The following is a 21,990-nucleotide window of genomic DNA, read 5'->3' on the forward strand; positions in this document are numbered from 1 at the left end:
TATATACTGAGTAATTCATGAACGTTTTATAAAAATAAACAAAAATACTTAAGAGCTTCCCAACAAGAACATGGAAATAGCTGGACGGTGGTGGTGCACACCTTTAATCCAGCACTAGCAAGGCAGAGGCAGGAGAATCTCTGTGAGTTCAAGGCCAGCCTGGTCTAAAAGAGCTAGTTCCAAGATAGACCCGAAAGCTACAGAGAAACCCTGTCTTGAAAAACTGAGAAAAGGAAAAAAAGGAAAATGGAAATTTCTGAGGAACTACCGAAAATTGTTTAAAATAAATTTCAGCTATCATTTCTTATCTTACCGATTTTTTTGGAATGGTCGGCCCATGTTCACAGCAGCAGCATTTGTTTTATAAGATCCTGGTGAACTAAAGCCATTCACAAAACTACCATTAGGGAAAGGAGCCTAGAAAAAAACATTAGTGTTTAATGGTAAGGATATATAATATAATACTCCAGAGAAGGTTTTGAGAAACCCAAGTGAGCCACAGTAACATCAGTTTCTTCAATAAGTTAAAAAAAAAAATAGAAAACTGTACTTAATCATTTCTGCAATGTTCCCACCTCACACTATTTTATTATAAATAACATATCACTAATTTATTACATAGAAACTCTTTGATGTCAAGAGCTGAGCATAGTGGTGCACATCTTAAGTCCCAGCACTCTTGAGGCAGGCAAATCTGAGTTCAAGGCCAGCCTGGTCTAAATACAGAGTTCCAGGACAGCCAGGGCTACATGGTAAAACAATCAATCAATCAAAGGACTTAGTTTCTTTATCAATTCATTTAGCAAAATGTAAAAATTCAAACTGTAGAAAGCAACAGCTCAACCCTTAGTAATATGCTTACTGATTCCTGGGTAAGGAACTATCATAGTTTACCCACAGAGTAACCAACACAAAAATCAACCAACTGGATTAGCTTGTTGGAGTTTTTGGTAACTTTTTGACAACTATGGCTGGCCTGTTACACTCTATGCAGACTAGCCTGGCCTTGAAGTTGCAATGATTCTTCTAATGCTGCTTTGTGTGTGCTGCAATCACAAGCAAATGCATCTCTACTTGGTTTTTAGATGGTTTTTTTACATTTTAGCTTGAACTAAATATTGTATTATTTTTCTGAAAGTTCTTACTTACCAGTGGTGTTTCAAAGTAGGGTGCAGGGCTTGGAGACCAAGACTGAGGCACAATACTATACACTGAGTACTGCTGATGAGGGTTATACACTGGCTGCATAAAGACTGGTGAGGGATATTGGGTTGGAGTCTGAATGGGTTGAGTATACAGACTAGAATCCATTAATCGATAACCATTCTTAGCAAAAAACGTATTAATGGCTTTTATCCTTGCCTAAAAGCAAGAAGAAAACATAATAATAAAAGATGAAATGTATAATACAACAAATATGTTCAACTTATTTTTTTACATGTATTATGATTTATTTTTGCTTAGAATCAAAATTAATTAGAATCAGAATTAATAGAAAAATCTGGACTTGAGAAGAGCCACAATAAACAAGGTAAAAATAAGAACGAGAGCTGACTCAATAGTGAAGACTGAGTCTGCTACTACCCCAGAGGATTCTCTAGCTTTGCAAAGAGAAATATTACCACCACCACCAAAACAAACCTGGAATACATTAGGTTATAGGAAACAGCTAAGAGCAAAAGAGTGTCTCTGGCCTCTGAACGCACCTGCACTCACATGTACACGCTCACATGCAGAAACATACACGTACAGAAAATTAAAAAAATAAGTACTAACGTAGATTTAAACTCAACGTTCAATTTAAAAATTGCTATTCCATTAACTTCAATATTGCTTTGTTTCTTTGTTGACACCAGATTAATAAGAATCTACGCAGTAAATTCAGAAAATAATAACAGATCAAAGACCCCTAAGAGACATTTCCAAAGAAACGTGACAGGTTCAGCCAACAAGTAGACAACTGTCCAAATTAAAGGGGAAAAAGAAAGGGGGGGAGGGGTTGAGAGATAGCTCAGTGGCTGAGAACATGTATTGTTCTTGTGGGGCAATGGTGGCATATGCCTTTAAGCCCAGCAATCGGGAGGTATAAACAGGAGGATCTCTGTGAGTTCGAGGCCAGCCTGGTCTACAGAGTGAGTTCCAGGACAGGCTCCAAAAACTACTGAGAAATCCTGCCTCAAAAAGCAAAAACAAAAGAAAAAGACAAAAACAAAAGAGCATGTATTGTTTTCACAGAAGACCTGAGTTCAATTTCCAGCACCCATATTAGGCAGCTTAAACTGCTTATGCCAGCTACAGAGGTTGCCCCTAATCTCGGGCATATGCACATATATATATATAGACATACACATATAGGCAAATAAATAATTAAAATGTTAAAAAATGCAATTAGGTTTTAGTATACAATATATACTAAATTAATGAAGTTTTATCAAAGATCAAAATATACATAAGAAATCTTTAAGTCATTGGGAGACATAAAACAGTATCTCTGTAACCTCAAAGGAAAACAATGATTAAAAAAGAGACAAAGGAAGCTGGAATAATTAGCAAAAGAAACTCATTTGTAATATGGAAACTCGTATTATCAGACTCTACACAGTTCACCAGATTTAAACGTCAGTTTTTATAAGTAGTGTCTTGTGCAATATGGTATTGGTGCAAGTTACACAGTGTCCTTACATGTTAACTCTATTCTTGCACCAATCGTTTTCCTAACTAGTCAGTCACGTGACACTAGTCTAGCTAGCTACTGCCATTTACTTCAGTAGTCAAAGTGGAGAAAACAAGAGCACCTATCTCAATCAGGTGTTCTTTCAAATGTACAAGTCTTGCTTTGAACTCTCACTATGTAGCTCAAGTTAGCCTCAAACAACCAATTTTCTTGCCTCATTTTGTTTGAAAAGATGAGTTAATATGTGTACAGTGCTTAACTGAAACAAATAAGAAAACAAGGAGTTAGTACATCAGTGGTTATGAGGCTACACCAACTGTCCAGTATAGACAATAGCAATGATGGAAAGAAGTATGAAGACAAATTTCATAGAATTTAAGAATAAAGTTAACATGTAAGGACACTGTATAAATTTATTATTAATGACAATTCCCTCTTAAATGGATATAATTGTGGTAACACAGTTAACTGACACGGGGCTGGAAGAACTGCAAATGGTTTTCATCATTAAGAAATTATACTTTCAATAAAAAAAGAAAAAAAAAAGAAATTATACTTATTCATTTTGAGATCTAGAATTATAGGATGTAAACTAGTATAAAAACTTTGTGATTCTCTGTTAAAAAAAATTCTGTAGTATTTTCATGTTTTCTGTCAATTAAATTTCTGAAGAACGCAATCAGAAATGTCTTTAAAATTATTATAGCTTTTTATAAAACGACTTTCATAAATTTTTAACTTTTAAAAGAAACAAAAAACTATCAATCATTTTCTACCCAAAACCCCTTATTTCACACTAGTATCTAATGCATTTACAAATGTTTCTTACCATGATTGGCTTGCCCTGAAATGTTTTAACTTCTTCTCTTAAATATTTAAAGGCCTGTTTAAACAAAAATGAACTTCTATTAGCATTTACACATTTCATTAAAGCCATTTTCATTCTATTAAATCAGCTTACTATTATCAGTTCCTAAACTAAACAAAAAGGTCTTGCTGTGTGGTGGTGTACACTTGAAATCCCAGTGCTCAGAAAGCTACAAAGGAGAGGGCTTTGCTGTGAGCTACGCCAGCCTAGCACACAGCAAGGCAAAAACAACAAACCTTGAGAAGACTAAAAAAGAAAACAACACATTCCTGATAGGGCTTGTAGGCAATGCAGGAAGTTGGTAAGGAGCTGTGACAAAAGGCACAACACAAAGGACCTCTAATTGACTCCGGTGGGAATAGTGGCTCTGACACAGCACTGCCCAGAGCGAGGGGCCAGCCTGGCCAACCTTACAAGCTCATAGTGAGCACCTATCTCAAAACAAATACAGACAAGACAAAAAAAACAGCAACAAACAAACCACACACCATTACTACAACTATCAACAACAAAAACCCTAGACAACCCAATCTCAAAACAAAACAACAACAAAAAGAATTTGATTTCCACATCTTTAGTTTAGTTCCAGGGATATATAGCACCCTTCTCTTGCCTTCTTGGGCACCAGGCATACACAGACTGACAATACATTTATACATATGAAAGAGGAAAAATGGGGAATAAGATCATTGTGACAGCTCACATCTGTTCCCAACATTCAGGAGGACATGAGGAAAGACTACTGCCACGTAGCCTAGGCCACCATAAAACTACCACTGAATACAATTGTAAATCTTCAAATAGTGACGTTTAAAGTCTATGTTCATCTATTTTTCTTTCAAATAAAAAAAAATTTTTTTTTAATTAAAACTGAAACCCGAATGCTGCTCCACAGTCTTTAATCCCAGCACTGGGGATGCTTAAGCACATGGATCTCTGAGTTCAAGCCCAGCTTGGTCTACAGAGTGAGTTCCAGGATGGCCAGGGCTACACAGTAAAACCCTATCTTGAAAAACCAAACACACAACAACAACCTGTTAAAATTATATGCAGATAATAAAAAACAAAGTAAATATCAATTTAAAAAAGTATGACCAATCTTGGTAAACTTTTCTTTCTTCTTTTGCCATGGTTTCACTTTGTAACAACCTAGGCTGGCCTTAAACAGCTTCAGTATCAAGCGCTTTGTTAACAGGCATGCACCATCACTACCATGTCTAATTTACATTTTCCTTTTATTAAAGTTTTGAGACAGGATCTCATATAACCCAAGATGGCCCCAATCACACTTATATAGTCAACGTTGGTCCTTAACTCCTGATCTTGCCCTCTCTCTGCCAAGTTCTACGACTATAGGAAGGAACTACCCTATCTGGTCCTTTCCTTGTGGTACTAGGAACTGAACCTAGGACCTTATGTACCCTAGACCTGTACTCTACCACTGGGCCACACCCCTACCCCAAACACATACTCTCCGCTGAGATTTTTATTGGAGGAAGCTCTCCTCTCACCTGTTGCGCATCCGTGTCTGACTGGAAAGTAATATACCAATTGCTGTTGTGTGCAAATTCACAGCTTATGACTTTTGGGCAGTTTTCATTTTTAAACAAAGCTTTCACTTCCTAAAAAAGAAAAATACAGTCAACTCTTGAAAGGAAAACATGTGCGGTTATGGTGTAAAACTTGCACCTAACTTTATCTTATGAGCAACAAAACAGAAATACTTCAGTTCTAATGGCAAGCTAAAGTTTCCTTATTTAGCTCTCTCCCAAGTCATTTTCCTCCTCAACAGGGAGAAAAGTTTGTTTGTTTATCTCAGACAGGGTTTCTCTGTGTAACCCTGGGTGTCCTAGAGCTAGCTCTGTAGACCAGGCTGGTCTCGAACTCACAGAAATATGCCTTTTTCTGCCTCCTGAGTGCTGGGGAAAAGTGTGTGTTATCACCACCCAGCAAGGAGAAAAGTTTTTAAGTTATGATCTTTACTAACATAATACCACTCATACATTCTTATCTAATTTAGATATTTTGTTTGTATCAGAATCAGGTATGAACTCTATACAAACATCTTTCCTATAACTATCTAACTTGCCAAAAAAATGAATCCAGAAAAAAAAAAACTGAGATTGGTAAGGCAAGAGTTAATAGTTGAAAAGAAAGTTTAAAGTTTGGTGATGGGAGCCTGTTTGTAGTTAGAAGCCCAGCTCAGGGGTGGCTCTGAGTGCCTACCCTCTCCTTTTTGGCCTCTGGGCAGAGAATCCCCATTCCTCCTTCCAAGCCCTCCCTGAGCAGAATCTGGAAGCAGAGGACTGTGCGGGGGAAGGGGGGGAGCTTCAGGGATGAACAAGGGGGAACCCCTGGGGACAATGAGCATGGCAGGGAGGGAGGCAGGCGTTAAAAAAAAAAAAAAAAAACCAGTCAGTGGTAGTGCAGGCCTGTGAGTTCGAGGCCAGCCTGGTCTACAAGAGCTGGCTAGTTTCGAGACAGGCTCCAAAGCTACAGAGAAACCCTGTCTGGGGGGGCGGGGAGGTTGAAAAGAACTTACAAAGAGCGAGAAAACAAACATTTACAGGACTATCAGAGAGATCAAACAGTAATTTAATAATCAAATCAAGCCTATTCTGAAGCTATCTACATCTGTTTTCATCATTTCAGTCCATTTACTATCTACTACTTGTAGGTTTAGGAAGGCAACATTTCAGATACATAACGTGAATGACAGTGGGCAAAGATTTAACTACGAAGGCACCATATAAAATCATATAAATAGGGCCTACTTTTTTTTTTAATTCTAACAAATTACAGTAAGTCAGTAACTATGAAATTCCTTTCATTTATCCACATGCCACATGCAATTTATAACAAAGCCCTTAGCACAGCAGTTAAACATAAGCTCTGGAATTTCACGAAGTTTCAATCTAGTCTGCCATGTAATCTAACCCACTTTGAAAAAAATTTGAAATTTATGCCCTGGCAATGCTGAAGCATGCGTGGGCAGCCCATATATGGTGGTTCTGTTGAACTTGTCCATATTGGGTTTCATGGTCAAAGTTGATAAGGACGACTGGCCAGGTCTCTTCCTCAAGAGAGCACCAGATCTCATTATAGATGGTTGTGAACCACCATGTGGTTGCTGGGAATTGAACTCGGGACCTTTGGAAGAGCAGGCAGTGCTCTTAACCGCTGAGCCACCTCTACAGCCTAATAATCTAATTCACTTACACTTGGGTAATTTTTTAAATCATCTTAAGGCTCAGTTACTTTGTCTAAACAACACATCACTATGGCTTTGAATAATTATAAAGTTAGAGCCGGGTGGTGGTAGCCTTTAATCCCAGCACTCAGGAGGCAGAGTCAGGCAGAGGTCTTGGGAGCTCTCTCAGTTCAAGGCCAGCCTCTTCAACTAGAGTTCCAGTACAGAGTCCTAAGCACTATAGAGAAACCCCGTCTTGAAAAATCAAAAGACGTAACGTTAGTCAGTGATTCCTGGCAGAATTACCAAGTATATATGTGTGTATTTTTAGAAGGGTAGGATTCTGAAGTATGCTGTTTTATTCAAATATTATTTTATTCCCAAACCTGAACCACACTAGATCCTTATGACTGTGGCTTTCTTTTACATTTTGCCAACCAATTCTTCTTCAAAAATTTTTTCATCGACTCTTATTAGATGAATCCTCCTAGTTAATTGTCAGTCAATACATTCAAAATTAATATTACTGCAATACTTAGGTTTATTCTCCTAAGAACACAGACATATACATTCTTCCTCCTTTAGTCTATTTTAATACTTCAATTTAACAAGTCTGATAAGAAGGTATTGATTTTTACTTTGCTTGCCTACTTCCTCTGATTTAAACAATTAAAAAACAGTTAGTCTTAGTAATTATCAATGATTACCTCTACTGGTGTAGTTTCAGGAATTTCTCTGAGAATTACAATACAACGCTTATGACTGGGTCTCACCTTCTCCCCCTTCTCATCAACTTGTACCATAGGGGAAGCTGAAATTTAAAAAAAAACAACACATCTTACTTAAAAGTGACAGGTAATGAAATTAATAATGTCATTAAAAATTATCAGTTCACTTTCTTACCAAATAAATTGTCAAATGCTAAGGTAAAATGCCAAAAATTACTGTCATGCTTAAAAAAAGAAAAAAAAAGGGGGGGGGGGGGAAGGTTTGTATGCAAAGATGATTACCAAATGTTATTTGCTAATGTAAGTATCTGGAGCACCAACACTGTAATTAAATGTGCTGAAAAGAATCCTCCAGGGGAAAAAAGCATTTATTATGACTTTCATGTATATCCCCTTTTCCTAGTGATGAGGAACCCCAACATTTTTGTTCTTATACAAAGGAAATGAATTGGGGATACAAATTAAATAATAACTCCAGGAGTATTTGTCAAACTATACATAGGTCAAAACTCATTAGTAGGTTGTGAAATCATAATAAAACAAATGAGGCCATTCCTATACAACAACCTTTACCTATACTTGCTAGGTGTACAAGATTAAAAAGAACATACATACTAACACATACATACACTAAAGGCTACTTAAAACAATTCCCTGTATAACTAGAAATAAAAATTGTTAACTTTGTAACTATAAAAGAGCTAGCCTGGCAGTGGTGGCACACGCCTTTAGTCCTAGCACTTGGGAGGCATAGGCTGGCTGATCTCCATGAGTTTGAGCCAGGACAGGTTCCAAAGCTGAGAAACCCTATCTTGAGGAGAGGGGGTGAAGAAAAGAGGGGGAAAAAAAAAACCTAAAAAGTCATTTACATACATCTCAACACTTCAAGAATTAAATCTGGATCTGTGGTCAGTTTTTTTATTTCTTCCATGTTGGCAACTGTCCATATTGGGATGAACTGATCACTATCCATTTGAGATATCAAGTAAAGATCCTTTGATAAATTTTCTCTGAAAAAAAATAAACAGAAGCAAATATAGCATACATAATTCTTAAAAAGCACCTAAAGCAAAAATGTACCATATTCATGTTTATCACTATGCCCTGAGAAATCAAAGTAGCACAAACACTAAGACGAATTGTGAGAAGTTCAACAGTTCTCTTAGCTCAACTTGAAATATACCAATAGAATCATACCAGTAACAACTTCAATAGATTTTTAATCCCAATGCATATGGAAAAAATGGTAGTTTAACCATAAACTGAATCATAGATATTTAAGTGATTTTCATAAACATGCTTGACTACTGAACCTGAAAGGTATTTAAAATTAAAGATTTAAGATACTCTGCTCATAGTTGGGATTACAAGCTATGTAATGTGCATGTATGCTATCAAGACCAGTTTAAAATCTTGTCTTTTTGTTTATATCAAACAGTCATTAAGGTTGAGTAAATAAGAATATCTGTATTGCCGGGCGGTGGTGGCGCACGCCTTTAATCCCAGTACTCGGGAGGCAGAGGCAGGCGGATCTCTGTGAGTTCGAGGCCAGCCTGGTCTACAAGAGCTAGTTCCAGGACAGGCATCAAAGCTACAGAGAAACCCTGTCTCAAAAAACCAAAAAAAAAAAAAAAAAAAAAAAAAAAGAATATCTGTATTGTGCACACTGTCAATCCCTATTCCGGAAGTAGAGGCAGGTGGATCTCTGAGTTTGAGTCCAGCCTGGTATACAAAGCCAGGGCTACAGAGAAACCCTGTCTGGAAAAACCCCTAAACCCAAAACAAACAAACAAATAAAAACAATAACAAAACACATGTACTCTAAATTCTCCTTTCTTTGATGCTGTTCTCATTTTCTAACCCATAGCAATCATCACCTAACTGTATATTGTGTTTGTTGTTTTGTGTCTCCCAGGCAGATTATGGGTTTCATGAAAGATCTTCTTGATCCAATAAAGCTTTTAAAGCCTTATAGGCAGAGTTGGTCGAGGGGTTTAGAGAACTGAATGTTTTCCCATACGACCTAGGTTTGATTCCTACCACATACATAGCAGCTCACAGACACCTGCTAACTTCAGTTTCAGGGGTCTGATGCCCTCTTCTGGGCTCTACAGGCAATGCATGTTTATGGTGTGTAGAAATATGGGCAGGCAAAATACCCATACACATTAAAATGAATTAAATCTTTTTTTTTAATCTTTCCTATGGGCAAAGAGTAAACTCAAAGACCTTTAAACTAAAATCCAGCTAAGATAGTTATCAAGGTAGTTAGTTATTTGTTGGAAGAAGAGTAATAGAAGATACCAGTAAGATTAAACTCATGCCAGGTGAATTGAGGATAGCCTGGTCTACAGAGCAAGTTCTAGAACAGGCTCCAAAGCTATAAAGAGAAACCCCATTTCAAAAAAACAACAAAAACTCACATTTCAATACAAAAGGACAAATTAACATCACTGTAATAAATGTAATAAAAAAGTTATTATTTAATAACTTGAAAATCCCCACGGAGACAGTGGGGCTGATCTACTGGGAGCTCACCAAGCCCAGCTGGACTGTGACTGAAAAAGCAGGGGATAAAACCAGACTCTCTGAATATGGCGGACAATGAGGGCTGCTGAGAAGCCAAGGACAATGGCACTGGGTTTTGATCCTACTTCATGTTCTGGCTTTGTGGGAGCATAGCCAGTTTGGATGTTCACCTTCCTAGACCTGGATGGAGGGGGGAGGACTTTGGACTTTCCACAGGGCAGGGCACCCTGACTGCTCTTCAGACTGTAGAGGGAGAGGGAGAGGAGTGGGGGGAGGGGGAGAGGAGTGGGAGGAGGGGAAGGGAAATGAGAGGCTGGGAGGAGGCGGAAATTTTTTTTTCAATAAAAAATAATAATAACTTGAAATCAGAAACCATACAAAAACATGGTTTTTGCACATCTAAAATGCTGTAGTTTGAGCAAACTGGAGTTGCATCAACCCCATTCTTATCAGTCAGTATTAAAGCGTTTAGCCAAAGAATCTTTAATTCTCAAAAGCAAATCAAATTGACAGTACATCAAAGACTTCCCACCTACAAGTAAACCTGGTATACTATTGGCAATGGAGCTGAGCTAAAAACAGTATTAGCCATATTGGCTTGGAAGAGTGTCAGAGATCTAATATGATGTGGCAGATCACAAACAAATGCTCTTATTTCAGAAACTAAAGAAGCTGTATAAACTACAAAAATCTTTTCTGTTGTTTTTTTGAGACAGGGTTTCTTTGTGTAGCCTTAGCTGTCCTAGAACTATGTAGACCAGGCTGGCCTCGAACTCACAGAGATCCAAAGCTTAAAGGCGTGCACTATCTTATTTCTGGAAATATGAGAGAGCTATAGAAGCTTTAAGGACAAAATTACTCCGCCTGGAGGGATGGCTCAGCCGTTAAGGACTAGGCTCACAACTAAAATGTAAGAGTTCAGTTCCCAGTACCCATGGCTGTCCCTCCAGGTACCCAAAAGAGACAAAATTACTCAGGTGTCAGGAATATTTCCTTCTAGGATATATTTGTGTATAATGGTTCAGAGTAACTTTACCACACAATGGAGAAATCAGAGAAGCAGATTTGAGCAGTTGTATATATATGTATTATGTATAATAGTCAATGACTGGCACTATTAATTAACAACCACAGATATCTCTAACACCCAGTACATTTTTTAAACATTTCCTAGGATTGTAAGGAGGAAGATGGGAGACTATGAACCAGATTGAAAGCATAGTATATAACCAACATTTATAAAAAGTACAATAAAGTAATCAATTAACTGAGCACTGGGCACACTCTTGTAATTCTAACATCAGGAGGTTGAATCAGGAGAATTACAAATTCAAGGAAAGTTGACACACTCGGGCTATGTAGCAGCAAGAAATGGATAGAGGGGAGGAAAGATGGCTTAGTGTTAAGAGCACTTTCTGCTCTTGTAGAAGACCCAGGTTCAGTTCCCCACACCCACATGGCAGCTCACAACTGTCTCTAACTCCAGTTTGAAGAGATACAACGCCTTCTTCTTGCCTCTGAGGACCCTGCATGTAAGTGATGCATATATACATATATAGGTAAACAGTCACATACATAAAATTAAAAAGAAGAGAATCAAGGGCTGAACATATTCTTAATAATCCCAGAACATGGAAGGCAGAGGCAGGTGGATCTATATGAGTTTGAAATCAACCTGGTCTAAACAGTGAGTTCCTGGCCACAGCTAGAATTACACAATAAAATCTTGTTTAAAACTAAAAAACAAAAAGCGAGGGTGTGTATGTGGGGTAGGGCATGATAACACAAAATACGACAGAAGCAGTTCCAAAAATAATCCAGTTTGTAAGAACCTTAAAATAATTATTAAAAGTATTTTATTTGGCCGGGCGGTGGTGGCGCACGCCTTTAATCCCAGCACTCGGGAGGCAGAGGCAGGTGGATCTCTCTGAGTTCGAGACCAGCCTGGTCTACAAGAGCGCTAGTTCCAGGACAGGCTCCAAAAGGACAGAGAAACCCTGTCTCGAAAAAAAAAAAAAAGTATTTTATTTAAAAAAAAGGAATTATGCTCACATCTAATTCCAGCACTAGGAATGAGGAGAAAGAAGGACTGGTTAAGAATTCAAGATCAGGCTAAGCTCACAGTGAATTCCAGGTTAGCCTTGGCTAGAGTAAAGTCTTATAAAGTAAATAAATTAAAATCTAATTACATTAGTGTGTGATACTGCATGCTTAGAATTCCAAAATTCCTAGGGTGGCTGAGGAAGGAGAATCTTGAGGGCTGCTTGGGTTGCCTAAGTCTGTCTCAAAAACAAAAGAAAAACATAAAAAAAAAAAAATAAAGTATGTTTCCTTGTAGTAAAATATCAATTACTAGGGCTGGAGAGATGGCTCAGTGGTTAAGAGCATTGCCTGCTCTTCCAAAGGTCCTGAGTTCAAATCCCAGCAAACACATGGTGGCTTACAACCATCTGTAATGATATCTGGTGCCCTCTTCTGGCCTGCAGGCATACACGCAGACAGAATATGTATACATAATAAATAAATTAAAAAAAATATATCAATTACTAGATGCAGAAAAGAAAAATTGGTGGAATTAGTGCTGGGATAGGCTGAACACTTGCCTAGCACTCATGAGGCCCTGGTTTTAATCCTCAGCACCACTAAAAAAAAGAGGTGGATGAGGGCAAAATAATTAGAAAACCACAAAATAGCTATTTGGCAACCACCAAAAAAACAAATTATTCATATGAGAACCAGGGCTGAAGATAACAGCCCAGTGGCACAGCACTTAATTGTCCAGCATGTGAGAGGCTCCAGGTTAAAGATCAGGGGGTGGGTGATATGCCTGGTATGGTCGTGCATGTCTTTAATCCTAGCACTAAGGAGGCAGAGGCAGACAGACCTCTTTAAAAGAAATTGAGAACCTGGCTCACAGAATCAAAATTCAAAAAACAAGAGAGAAAGGTAGCATAAAATCTATGCTTCTGAGCCAGGTGTGGCTGGGCACACACCTTTAATCCCAGCACTCAGGAGACAAAGGCAGGCAATCTCTGAGTTTGAGGCCATTCAGGACAGAACAGAGAAATCCTATCTTGAAACCCCCTCCTCCCAAAAAGTCAATACTTCCAGCCTACAAGGAGTTCGAATGACTGTTTCACCAAATACTGGGGGAAAAAATGGAAAACACTACATCTGCATGTATGTCCTATTTTCAATTATTTTCTAACAGCTTTTGTTTTGTTTGAGACAGTCTTACTATGTGCCTCTGGCTGTCCTGGAAGTCTCTATGCAGACGAGACCAGCCTCACCTCTGAGACTCACCAGTTTTTGCCTCCCTAGTTCTGGGATTAATTAATATGTGTGTCATAATGCCCAGTTGTAAATAGTTTTACATACTGAAACTTTATAGTTTCTAAGCAACAAATATTTCTATGTAATTCTCACCTGTAGATAAGCTATTTTGAAACATCCGCCTAAAAGGACTTCATGTTTAAGAAAAAAAAACAAAATTCTTGACCTATTGTTTTAGGGTCTTGCTAAAATTACTCTGTTCAAAAGTTAAAAGAGCCAACTCCTAAAAACTTAAAATTGAGATTTTTTTCCTTCCTTTTATTCTGATAGTTTTTAAAAATTATTTTCCTTTGGTTTTTAGAAAACTCAGACTAAAACTGAGCCTAGGAAAAGTATGCAATGGATACTGTCATTTGCCGAGAAAAGATAAAAACAACTAAAGGCTACCCTTAAGTCTAAATAAGAAATATACTCAAGAAAGATATCAAAATCTGTGACTAAAGAGAATGATAACTGCCTATTGCACAGGTATTTTATATCTACTCACTAAAAACATAAAAAGAATATCAATTAAAAAGATCTGTACCGTGAAAAACAGAACTCTAATTGTTTTCTCAGACATTCTTTTAAATCTTCTGTAGAAATTGTTGAACTGCTTTCTCCTGATGGCAGAAAATGAAAGAGAGAAAACTGTTAAAGTTGTCACAGGTAAAACTTAACACATATTCTGAAGTCATCGATTAACTACAAATTAAAATGTAAAACAAAACTGTATTATTAAATCAAGTCTAATTTCTTTCAACTTACACTTTTTCCAGCAGTACTTCATACTGACTGAAGCTTCATCTTACTGAGCTGGAGCTGAACTCCGAAACACAGAGAGTATTCATCTAGTATGTGTATGGCAATGGACTCAATATGCGTTGTCACACACATAGTTCATACATGTCAGTCAGTACAGTACTTGTCATACAAGCATGAACCCCAAGTTCAAGTCCCAGAACACACATTAAAAATGTCAAATGTGATGACATCACAGTGCATACTTGTACTTCCAGTACCATGAAGGTAAAAACAGGAGGTCCATGGGGCTCTCTAGCCAGTTGGCCTAACCTAATGAGTGAGCCCAAAGCCAGTGACCTGTCTCAAAGACCAAGGTGGAGAAAAGCACACATGCGCGCACACTTCTCCAAGAAATAAGGAAGGACCATTCGTACAAAAAGTATTTGACTACTATGAAGTTAAACATTGCCCTGACCTCATTTGTAAAATTGTGAGGCAGGCAGATCTCTGAGTTTTGAGACCAGCCTGGTCTACAATGTGAGTTCCAGAACAGCCAGGGCAACACAGAGAGACCATTTCAAAAACAAAAACATAAAAAATTGAAAACTACTCAGTTCTTCAAGGGAACACGAAAGAAAACAAGAAACCCCAAACTAAAGGTGATCTAAAATTTAAGACAGGAACTAACGTGGGATAGATTGTGTTTATGTAACTAGCATGATATCCACTGTGAGTCACACTCATAATTCTCTTTATATCTTTTTTCATTTCTTGACTTGTTTCCTCAGTTGCTTGGCTTTGACTTTTTGAGACAGCATCTTAGGTAGTTTAAACAAACTTCAAACACACTATGTGGGTAAGCATGACTTTGAAGTCCTAACCCTTCTGCCTCTACCAACAAGTGCTGAGATTATATTGCACAGGGTAGGTCTTACTATGTAGCCCAGGATGGCCTTAAAACACAGACTATAAATCCTCCCCACAAGGAAGGAACACAGAAAAAATGACTAAGAGCAAATGTCCTCTCATGATTCTAGAGAAGTTAAGTAACAAGATGAACCCTAAGCGAAGCATATATAGATTCACCTGGAAAGTCGAAATAGACAAGATTGCCTGACAAAATTGGGAGCATGGGGGTGAGGGGAGAAGGAAGGGTGTGAGGGGAAGGGGGAAAGGAAAGGAGAATGGAGGAGGGGAAGGAGAACTTGAGGGAACGGATAATCTAGAGATATCTTGATTGGGGAAACCATTATGGGGCTAGCAAGAAACCTGGCTCTAGAGGAATTCCCAGGAATCCACAAGGATGATCCCAGCTAAGACCCTAAGAAATAGAGGAAAGGGTGCCCGAACTGACTTTGCCCTGTAGTCGGACTGATGAGTATCTTAAATATCACCATAGAACCTTCATCCAGCAACTGATGGAAACAGAAGCAAGCTCTGGACTGAGCTCCCAAAGCCCAGTTGAAGAGTGGGAGGAGAGAGAATATGAGCAAAGGTCAAGACTATGATGGGTTCACCCACTGAAACAGTCTACCTGAGCTAACGGGAGCTCAGCAACTCCAGCTGGACAGGGAAGGACCCAGCATAGGTCCAAACTAGTCCCTCTGAATGTGATTGACAGTTGTGTGGCTGGAGCAGATTGAGGGGCCACTAGCAGTGGCACCAGGATTTATCCTAACTGCTTGTACTGGCTTTTTGGGAACCTATTCTCTTTGGATGGATAGCTTGCTCAGCCTAGACATAGCAGAGAGGGCCTTGGATCTTTCCCAAAGCAGTGTGCCTCACCCTCTCTGTGGAGTGGATGGGGGGACGGGGGGGTGAAGGGAATGGAAGGAGGGGAGGGAGTGGAAACTTGGATTAGTATATATAATGAAAAAAGATAAGTTTGTTCTCTTTTTATGCACACATGTATTTTCCATGTGTGCATAGAGGCCAGAAGTTGATATTTGGTGTCCTCTATCATTCTCCACCTTAAAGATCTCTTGATGAACCTGCTATGGTGGCTGGCTAGGAAGTTCCCAGGATCCGCCTGTCTCTATAACTAGTACTGGGGTTAGACTCAAATCTACTATGCCTAGCTTGTATGTGGGTGCTGGGAATCGGGATTTAAGTCCTCCAGCAAGTACTTCACTCACTGAGCACTTCCTCGGCCCTAATATTTCCCCAATGATTAGTTGCTAAACTTAAAATATACAGTGATAAATTAATTTGAACAGTAATGAAGGTTTTTCATTCTAAGTATACATATCCCTCCCTCTCTCCCTGCTTTCTTCCTTCTTTCCTCTTTTGAAACAGCGTTTCTCTGTGCAACAGCTCTGGCTGTACTGGAACTCGCTCTGTAGACCAGGCTGGCCTTAAACTCAGAAATCCTCCTGCCTCTGCCTCCCAAGTATTGGGATTAAATGAGCACACCACCACTGCCCCAGTAATATATGTAATCTAAATAATTTTTTACATTATTATTTTATGTACATGAGTGTTCTGTCTACATGTATGCCTCTGTATCACATCGTGCCCAATGCCATTGGAGGACAAAAGAGGACATCAGATCCCATAGAACTGGAGTTATGGATGGTTTGTGAGTAGCCATTTGGGTGTGTTGGGAATCAAACCCAGGTCCCCTGGAAGAGTGCTATTAAACACAAGTGAGTCATCTCTCTCCAGCCCCTGTGGAATCTTGTTTTTGAAAAAATTATTGTGGGCTGGAGAGGTAACTCAACAGTTAAAAAGAGTACTAACTACTTTTTGCAAAAGACCCAAATTTGGTTCCCAGCGCCCAAGTTGAGTCTCACAACCATATGTAACTCAAACTCCAGGGAGATGCAACCCTATGGCCCCCACAGGCACAAATATATACACATTATTATTATTATTATTTTTTTTTTGGTTTTTCGAGACAGGGTTTCTCTGTAGCTTTGGAGCCTGTCTGGGAACTCCCTTTGTAGATCAGGCTGGCCTCGAACTCACAGAGATCCTCCTGCCTCTGCCTCCCGAGTGCTGGGATTAAAGGCGTGCGCCACCACCGCCCGGCTTACAGACACATTATTAAAGAAAATAAGTAATAGTGTGTAAGAAAATATGTGTAGGCGTGCATATGGCAACCAGAGGACAGCTTTATTGGGTTGGTTCTTTCCATCTACCTACATGTGGGTTCTGGGGATTGAACTTAATGTGGCAAAGCACCGATACTCCATAAACGTTTTCACCTGTATATGCAATCTGTTATATAAAAGTCACCTCTCCAAATGCTAAGTGAATAACCAATTTACTCAACTTTCAATGTCATTTACAGGAAGCACATTCAAACTAGCTGCACTACACCATTTATCAAGCCTATATTCAAAGTAGCCAACTGTTAACTATAATATGACCATAAAGTGAAAGGAGACATCATTTTTTTGTTAATTTACTATTAATAATTAATTAGTTTTGTCTGTGGACCACCATGTACATGCCCGGCCCCTGCAGACCCAGAAGAGCACACTGGATCCTCTGGAACTGAGTTACAGACCGCAGTGAGCTGCCTCATAGGTGTTTGAGAATGTAGAGCAACCCGTGCTCTTAACACTTAGTCATCTCTCCAGCTATGGACTTATCACTTTAAATTTTCATACGGGAATAGCAACCCTACATCTCAGAAATCACCTTATAAGTCAAACGACTTAGAAATCTATCTTGGGAATGGATATGTACACTAGGTAGAAGCTAGCATGAGGAACTGAACTGAGATCCTAAGCACCCAAGTAAAAAGTTAAGCATGGCTGCCTCAGTATAAGGGGGCACACTAGTGGTCACAAGCTCACACCAGACATACAAATAATTCTAAGTATTTAAAAGGTTAATTAAAGCTAGGAATGGTACTGAACACTTCAATACCAGTACCATTTTGGAAGCAGGCAGATCTGAGTTTGAAGCCAGATTGGACAACTTAACAAATTCTAGGCCAGCCAGGGCTACATACTTCATATGACACAGCCTCAAAGAAAGAGGAATAATTGAAGAAAATTGCTTATAGATTTTGTTCTAAATCATAGGGTTCTTTGAAGCAGAAAGAGATATGCCTATTACAACAATTTTTCCAAAAGACCCTTTAGAAAAATAAAGTTAGATAAATACAATCTATAGTTCACTTCAGTTCCTTTTAAATTTCCTCCATTTTTATGGCTAGAGAGATGGGTCAGCAGTTAAGAATTTTTTTGGAAACCCTTTAAATCATATTGACTACTACCTCCAAGCTGGTTGGATCAATATGGGAAAAAAACGAAAATAAAAAACCATTGCAAACAGAATCACAGAAGTCTGTTGCTGACATTAAAGACAGACTCCACATTATGTCTAAGTGAGCTTCAAACTCTCAATCCAGATGCCTCTGACTCCTAAGTGCATGGATTAGGAGTGCTACCCCTGCCATCTAGAACTATGTATCCCTCCCCCTACCTGACAAGGTTTCTCTGAGTGGACCTGGCTGTTCTAGAACTTGCTCTATAGACTACGTTGGCCTTGAACTCAGAGATCCATCTGCCTCTGCCTCCAATGTGCTGGGATTAAAGCATCACCACTGCTTAATATATACTTTTTTTCTTAAAATTAATCTCTGAAATACAGTACTTATTTTAAAATAAATTTCATGCTGACAAAAGTGATAGAAAAACTGATAAAACTGCAATGATCAACTAATAAATTGAGAAACTCATAACTTTTGAAATTTGGATCTCTTTTAATTACTTTCTCCTGTTATCTTTAATCTCACGCTTTTCTTTAACAGGTCTTTGCAAAGACTTCCTCTACAAATTTTGTGTCTGGGTACTAGCCAACAGTATTTTTAATAATCACCTAAAAGTTGTTTGATATACGCTTCTTTTCAAAATAGAAAACAAATTGATCAATATCATGTTTATCAAAACAATGATAGGAACAGAGCTAAGGATATTAAATTCTCATTTTAGCAATAAAAAACAAAGGTTACCAGAAACATCGTATATTTGGTAACTCAGATCTTCTGGTCCTAAAATCATTCCATCAGCTGACTCTTCGATGTCTGTAGTATTTCCTGTGGTTTCACAAGCGGGAGAATACATGACTTCATACTCCTTGCACATATCTTCTGAAAGTTCTGGATTACCTGTTTTTAAGAAACAGTATTAAGCCGGGTTGTGGTGGCGCATGCCTTTAATCCCAGCACTCCGGAGGCAGAGGCAGGCGGACCTCTGTGAGTTCGAGACCAGCCTGGTCTACAAGAGCTAGTTCCAGGACAGGCTCCAAAACCACAGAGAAACCCTGTCTCGAAAAACCAAAAAAAAAAAAAAAGTATTAAAAGTAAACAGGAATTATTTAAACCCACCTTTAGTGACTAAGTCATCCTCTAAAAACAATTTCAAGGAACTGTACCAGCTGGAGAAAATTTTCCCATTGGCAAGAGTTATTTCTGAGCTGGGTGGTGGTGGTGCACGCCTTTAATCTCAGCACTTGGTAGGCGGACAGGTGAATCTCTGTGAGTTTGAGGCCAGTCTGGTCTACAGAGCGAGTTCCAAGACAGGCTCCCAAAAAGTTATTTCTGAAGACAGACAAGTTTTGACTGTATCTAGCTAATTCATTTGCTTACTTTCCTGGAAGCATCAAACACTATGATGGGTTATCACTTTCTGTTCTTTCTGTTATGCAGACGAGGGGAATAGCACGCCAGGTTAACTGCCCAACACCCGTGAGTCAACACATCTGATGATGACAGACCCAAGCAAATCTTATCAGAACTTCTAAAGGACATGGGCTATAAAATGGGCTAGATGCTGACCCAAAAACACATACATTAGTGACTAAAGTCATGTAATATAAAAAAAAAAAATCATTGACAAACTATAACACTAAGTAAGCATTCACAAATAAATTCAAATCTTTGGACCTGAAAAGTGCCCCCAACTGTTTGAGATAAAAGTTTGGCACCCAGTGTGGCAATATTTGGATAAACTGTGACTCACTCCATCATTGTATTAATCTGAGCTGAAGACCTTAGCAGCTCTTAGGAAATGATGGCACCCTAAGAGGTGGAGCCTAAATGAAGATAAGAGCTTTGTGGTGGCAGGTCCTAAGCTCTTTTCTTTCGGGTTCTTTGTTTGTGGGTCCAGTGATCAGCAACTCTGCTTCACCAAGAGACTCAAAATGCCCAAAGTTACTATGAACTGAACCTCATGAGCCAAAATAAAAACTTTCTTCCTGAAAGTTGACTTTTCTTATATATTTTGTTCAGCACAAAAATGTTAACCAACACAGCAAATTACCAAAGGCTATCTCAAAGTTGTTTGAGCTAATTTAATCATACATTTAACCAAAATTTAAATTTTCCAATAAATACTTAAGACTTACCCTCAGGATGAGATCCAGATGTGGCTGCAGTTTCATGCCAAGTGCTTTCCGTTACAGGAGTGCCATCTGGATTTCCAGAAGGAATTTCTTGCCATACTTTGGCATTAGGATTTAAACCAGTGCCTTTAGATGTCACCTGCTAAACAATCAAAAAAGATCTGTGTAAATTGAGATCAAGGGCATTTTTATTACTTAAATTTGAAAATAAAAGCAAAATAAAATAAAAACAGCAATACTAACAGACAAACAGTACATAATTAGTAGGTCTGTGTTCTCCCTACTCAAGGGTCTCTACACAGCTCCAGTTGTCATCAGTCTACTTCCTAAGCACCAGGATTACAAGTATGGCCGGGTGGTGGTGGCGCACGCCTTTAATCCCAGCACTCGGGAGGCAGAGGCAGGTAGATCTCTGTGAGTTCGAGGCCAGCCTGGTCTACAGAGCTAATTCCAGGACAGGCTCCAAAGCCACAGAGAAATCCTGTCTCAAAAACAACAACAACAACAACAAAAAAAAGGATTACAAGTATGTACCACAACACCCAGCCAAATACTAGTTTCTGATCCATGTGAAAATAAAACATTTAAAAGTAATTGATCTGAGATAAGAATTTCAGATTTCGGTGTGAAATATGGCTACCCATGTAATAAAAAATATGCACCTCTACAAAATATTTTTCTTGTGAAGATAGGGTCGCACTGTGTAGCCCAGGTTGGCCTAGGACTCACAAAGATCTGCCTGCCCATACCTCCTGAGTTTGGCATTAAATGCATGTACTACTATGCCCGGCCTTTTTTAAACACTCTTTAAAATACTGCCTGAGCAGATGGAGGCACAGGTCTATACTCCCACACTTGGTAAAGGCAAGAAGATCAGAAGTTCAAGGCTGACAACAACTATTAAGTTTGAGGTCATGTTGAGCTACATGAACCTATCTCAAAATAACAAACAAGGGCTGGAGAGATGGCTCAGTGGTTAAGAGCATTGCTTGCTCTTCCAAAGGTCCTGAGTTCAATTCCCAGCAACCACATGGTGGCTCACAACCATCTGTAATAAGATTTGGTGCCCTCTTCTGGCCTGCAGGCATATACACAGACAGAACATTGTATACATAATAAATAAATAAATAAATAAATAAATGAATAAATAAATAAAAAGATTCTTAAAAAAAAGAAAAAAAAATAACAAACAAAATTTTATTTTTAAAATAAATTGAGGCCAGGCGGTGGTGGCGCACGCCTTTAATCCCAGCACTCGGGAGGTAGAGACAGGTGGGTCTCTGTGAGTTCGAGACCAGCCTGGTCTACAAGAGCTAGTTCCAGGACAGGCTCCACAACCACAGAGAAACCCTGTCTCGAAAAAAAAAAAAATAAAAAATAAATAAATAAATAAATAAATTGAGGCCAGGCGGTGGTGGCGCACGCCTTTAATCCCAGCACTCGGGAGGTAGAGACAGGTGGGTCTCTGTGAGTTCGAGGCCAGCCTGGTCTACAAGAGTAGTTCTGAACAGGCTCCAAAGCTACAGAGAAACCCTGTCTCAAAAAAACCAAAATAAATAAATAGAGAAAATACTATTTTACCCCAACC

The 21,990-nt window shown here is 38.8% G+C and overlaps 1 protein-coding gene across 3 annotated transcripts in view; it reads right to left on the reverse strand.

Annotated features, from left to right (window-relative positions):
* Positions 1-21,990, reverse strand: part of Larp4 (La ribonucleoprotein 4) — a 60,831-nt gene that overhangs the window by 20,862 nt on the left and 17,979 nt on the right. For 2 of the 3 annotated variants that reach the window (XM_041642755.1, XM_041642756.1), the window contains exons 2-10: positions 20,406-20,541; positions 19,012-19,167; positions 13,849-13,924; positions 8,334-8,470; positions 7,440-7,543; positions 5,054-5,164; positions 3,504-3,557; positions 1,150-1,362; positions 314-417 (exon numbers count right to left, since the gene is read on the reverse strand). In XM_041642755.1, coding sequence (XP_041498689.1) covers positions 314-417; positions 1,150-1,362; positions 3,504-3,557; positions 5,054-5,164; positions 7,440-7,543; positions 8,334-8,470; positions 13,849-13,924; positions 19,012-19,167; positions 20,406-20,541 — 1,091 coding nt within the window. Of the gene's footprint in view, positions 1-313; positions 418-1,149; positions 1,363-3,503; positions 3,558-5,053; positions 5,165-7,439; positions 7,544-8,333; positions 8,471-13,848; positions 13,925-19,011; positions 19,168-20,405; positions 20,545-21,990 lie in introns of all 3 variants that reach the window. The other variant, XM_041642754.1, reaches the window with a different exon arrangement.

This window comes from Microtus oregoni, unplaced genomic scaffold (assembly GCF_018167655.1).
Source record: "Microtus oregoni isolate MIOR12 unplaced genomic scaffold, Mior012 000077F_ref0000221, whole genome shotgun sequence".
In the NCBI taxonomy this organism is placed as follows: Eukaryota; Metazoa; Chordata; class Mammalia; order Rodentia; family Cricetidae; genus Microtus; species Microtus oregoni.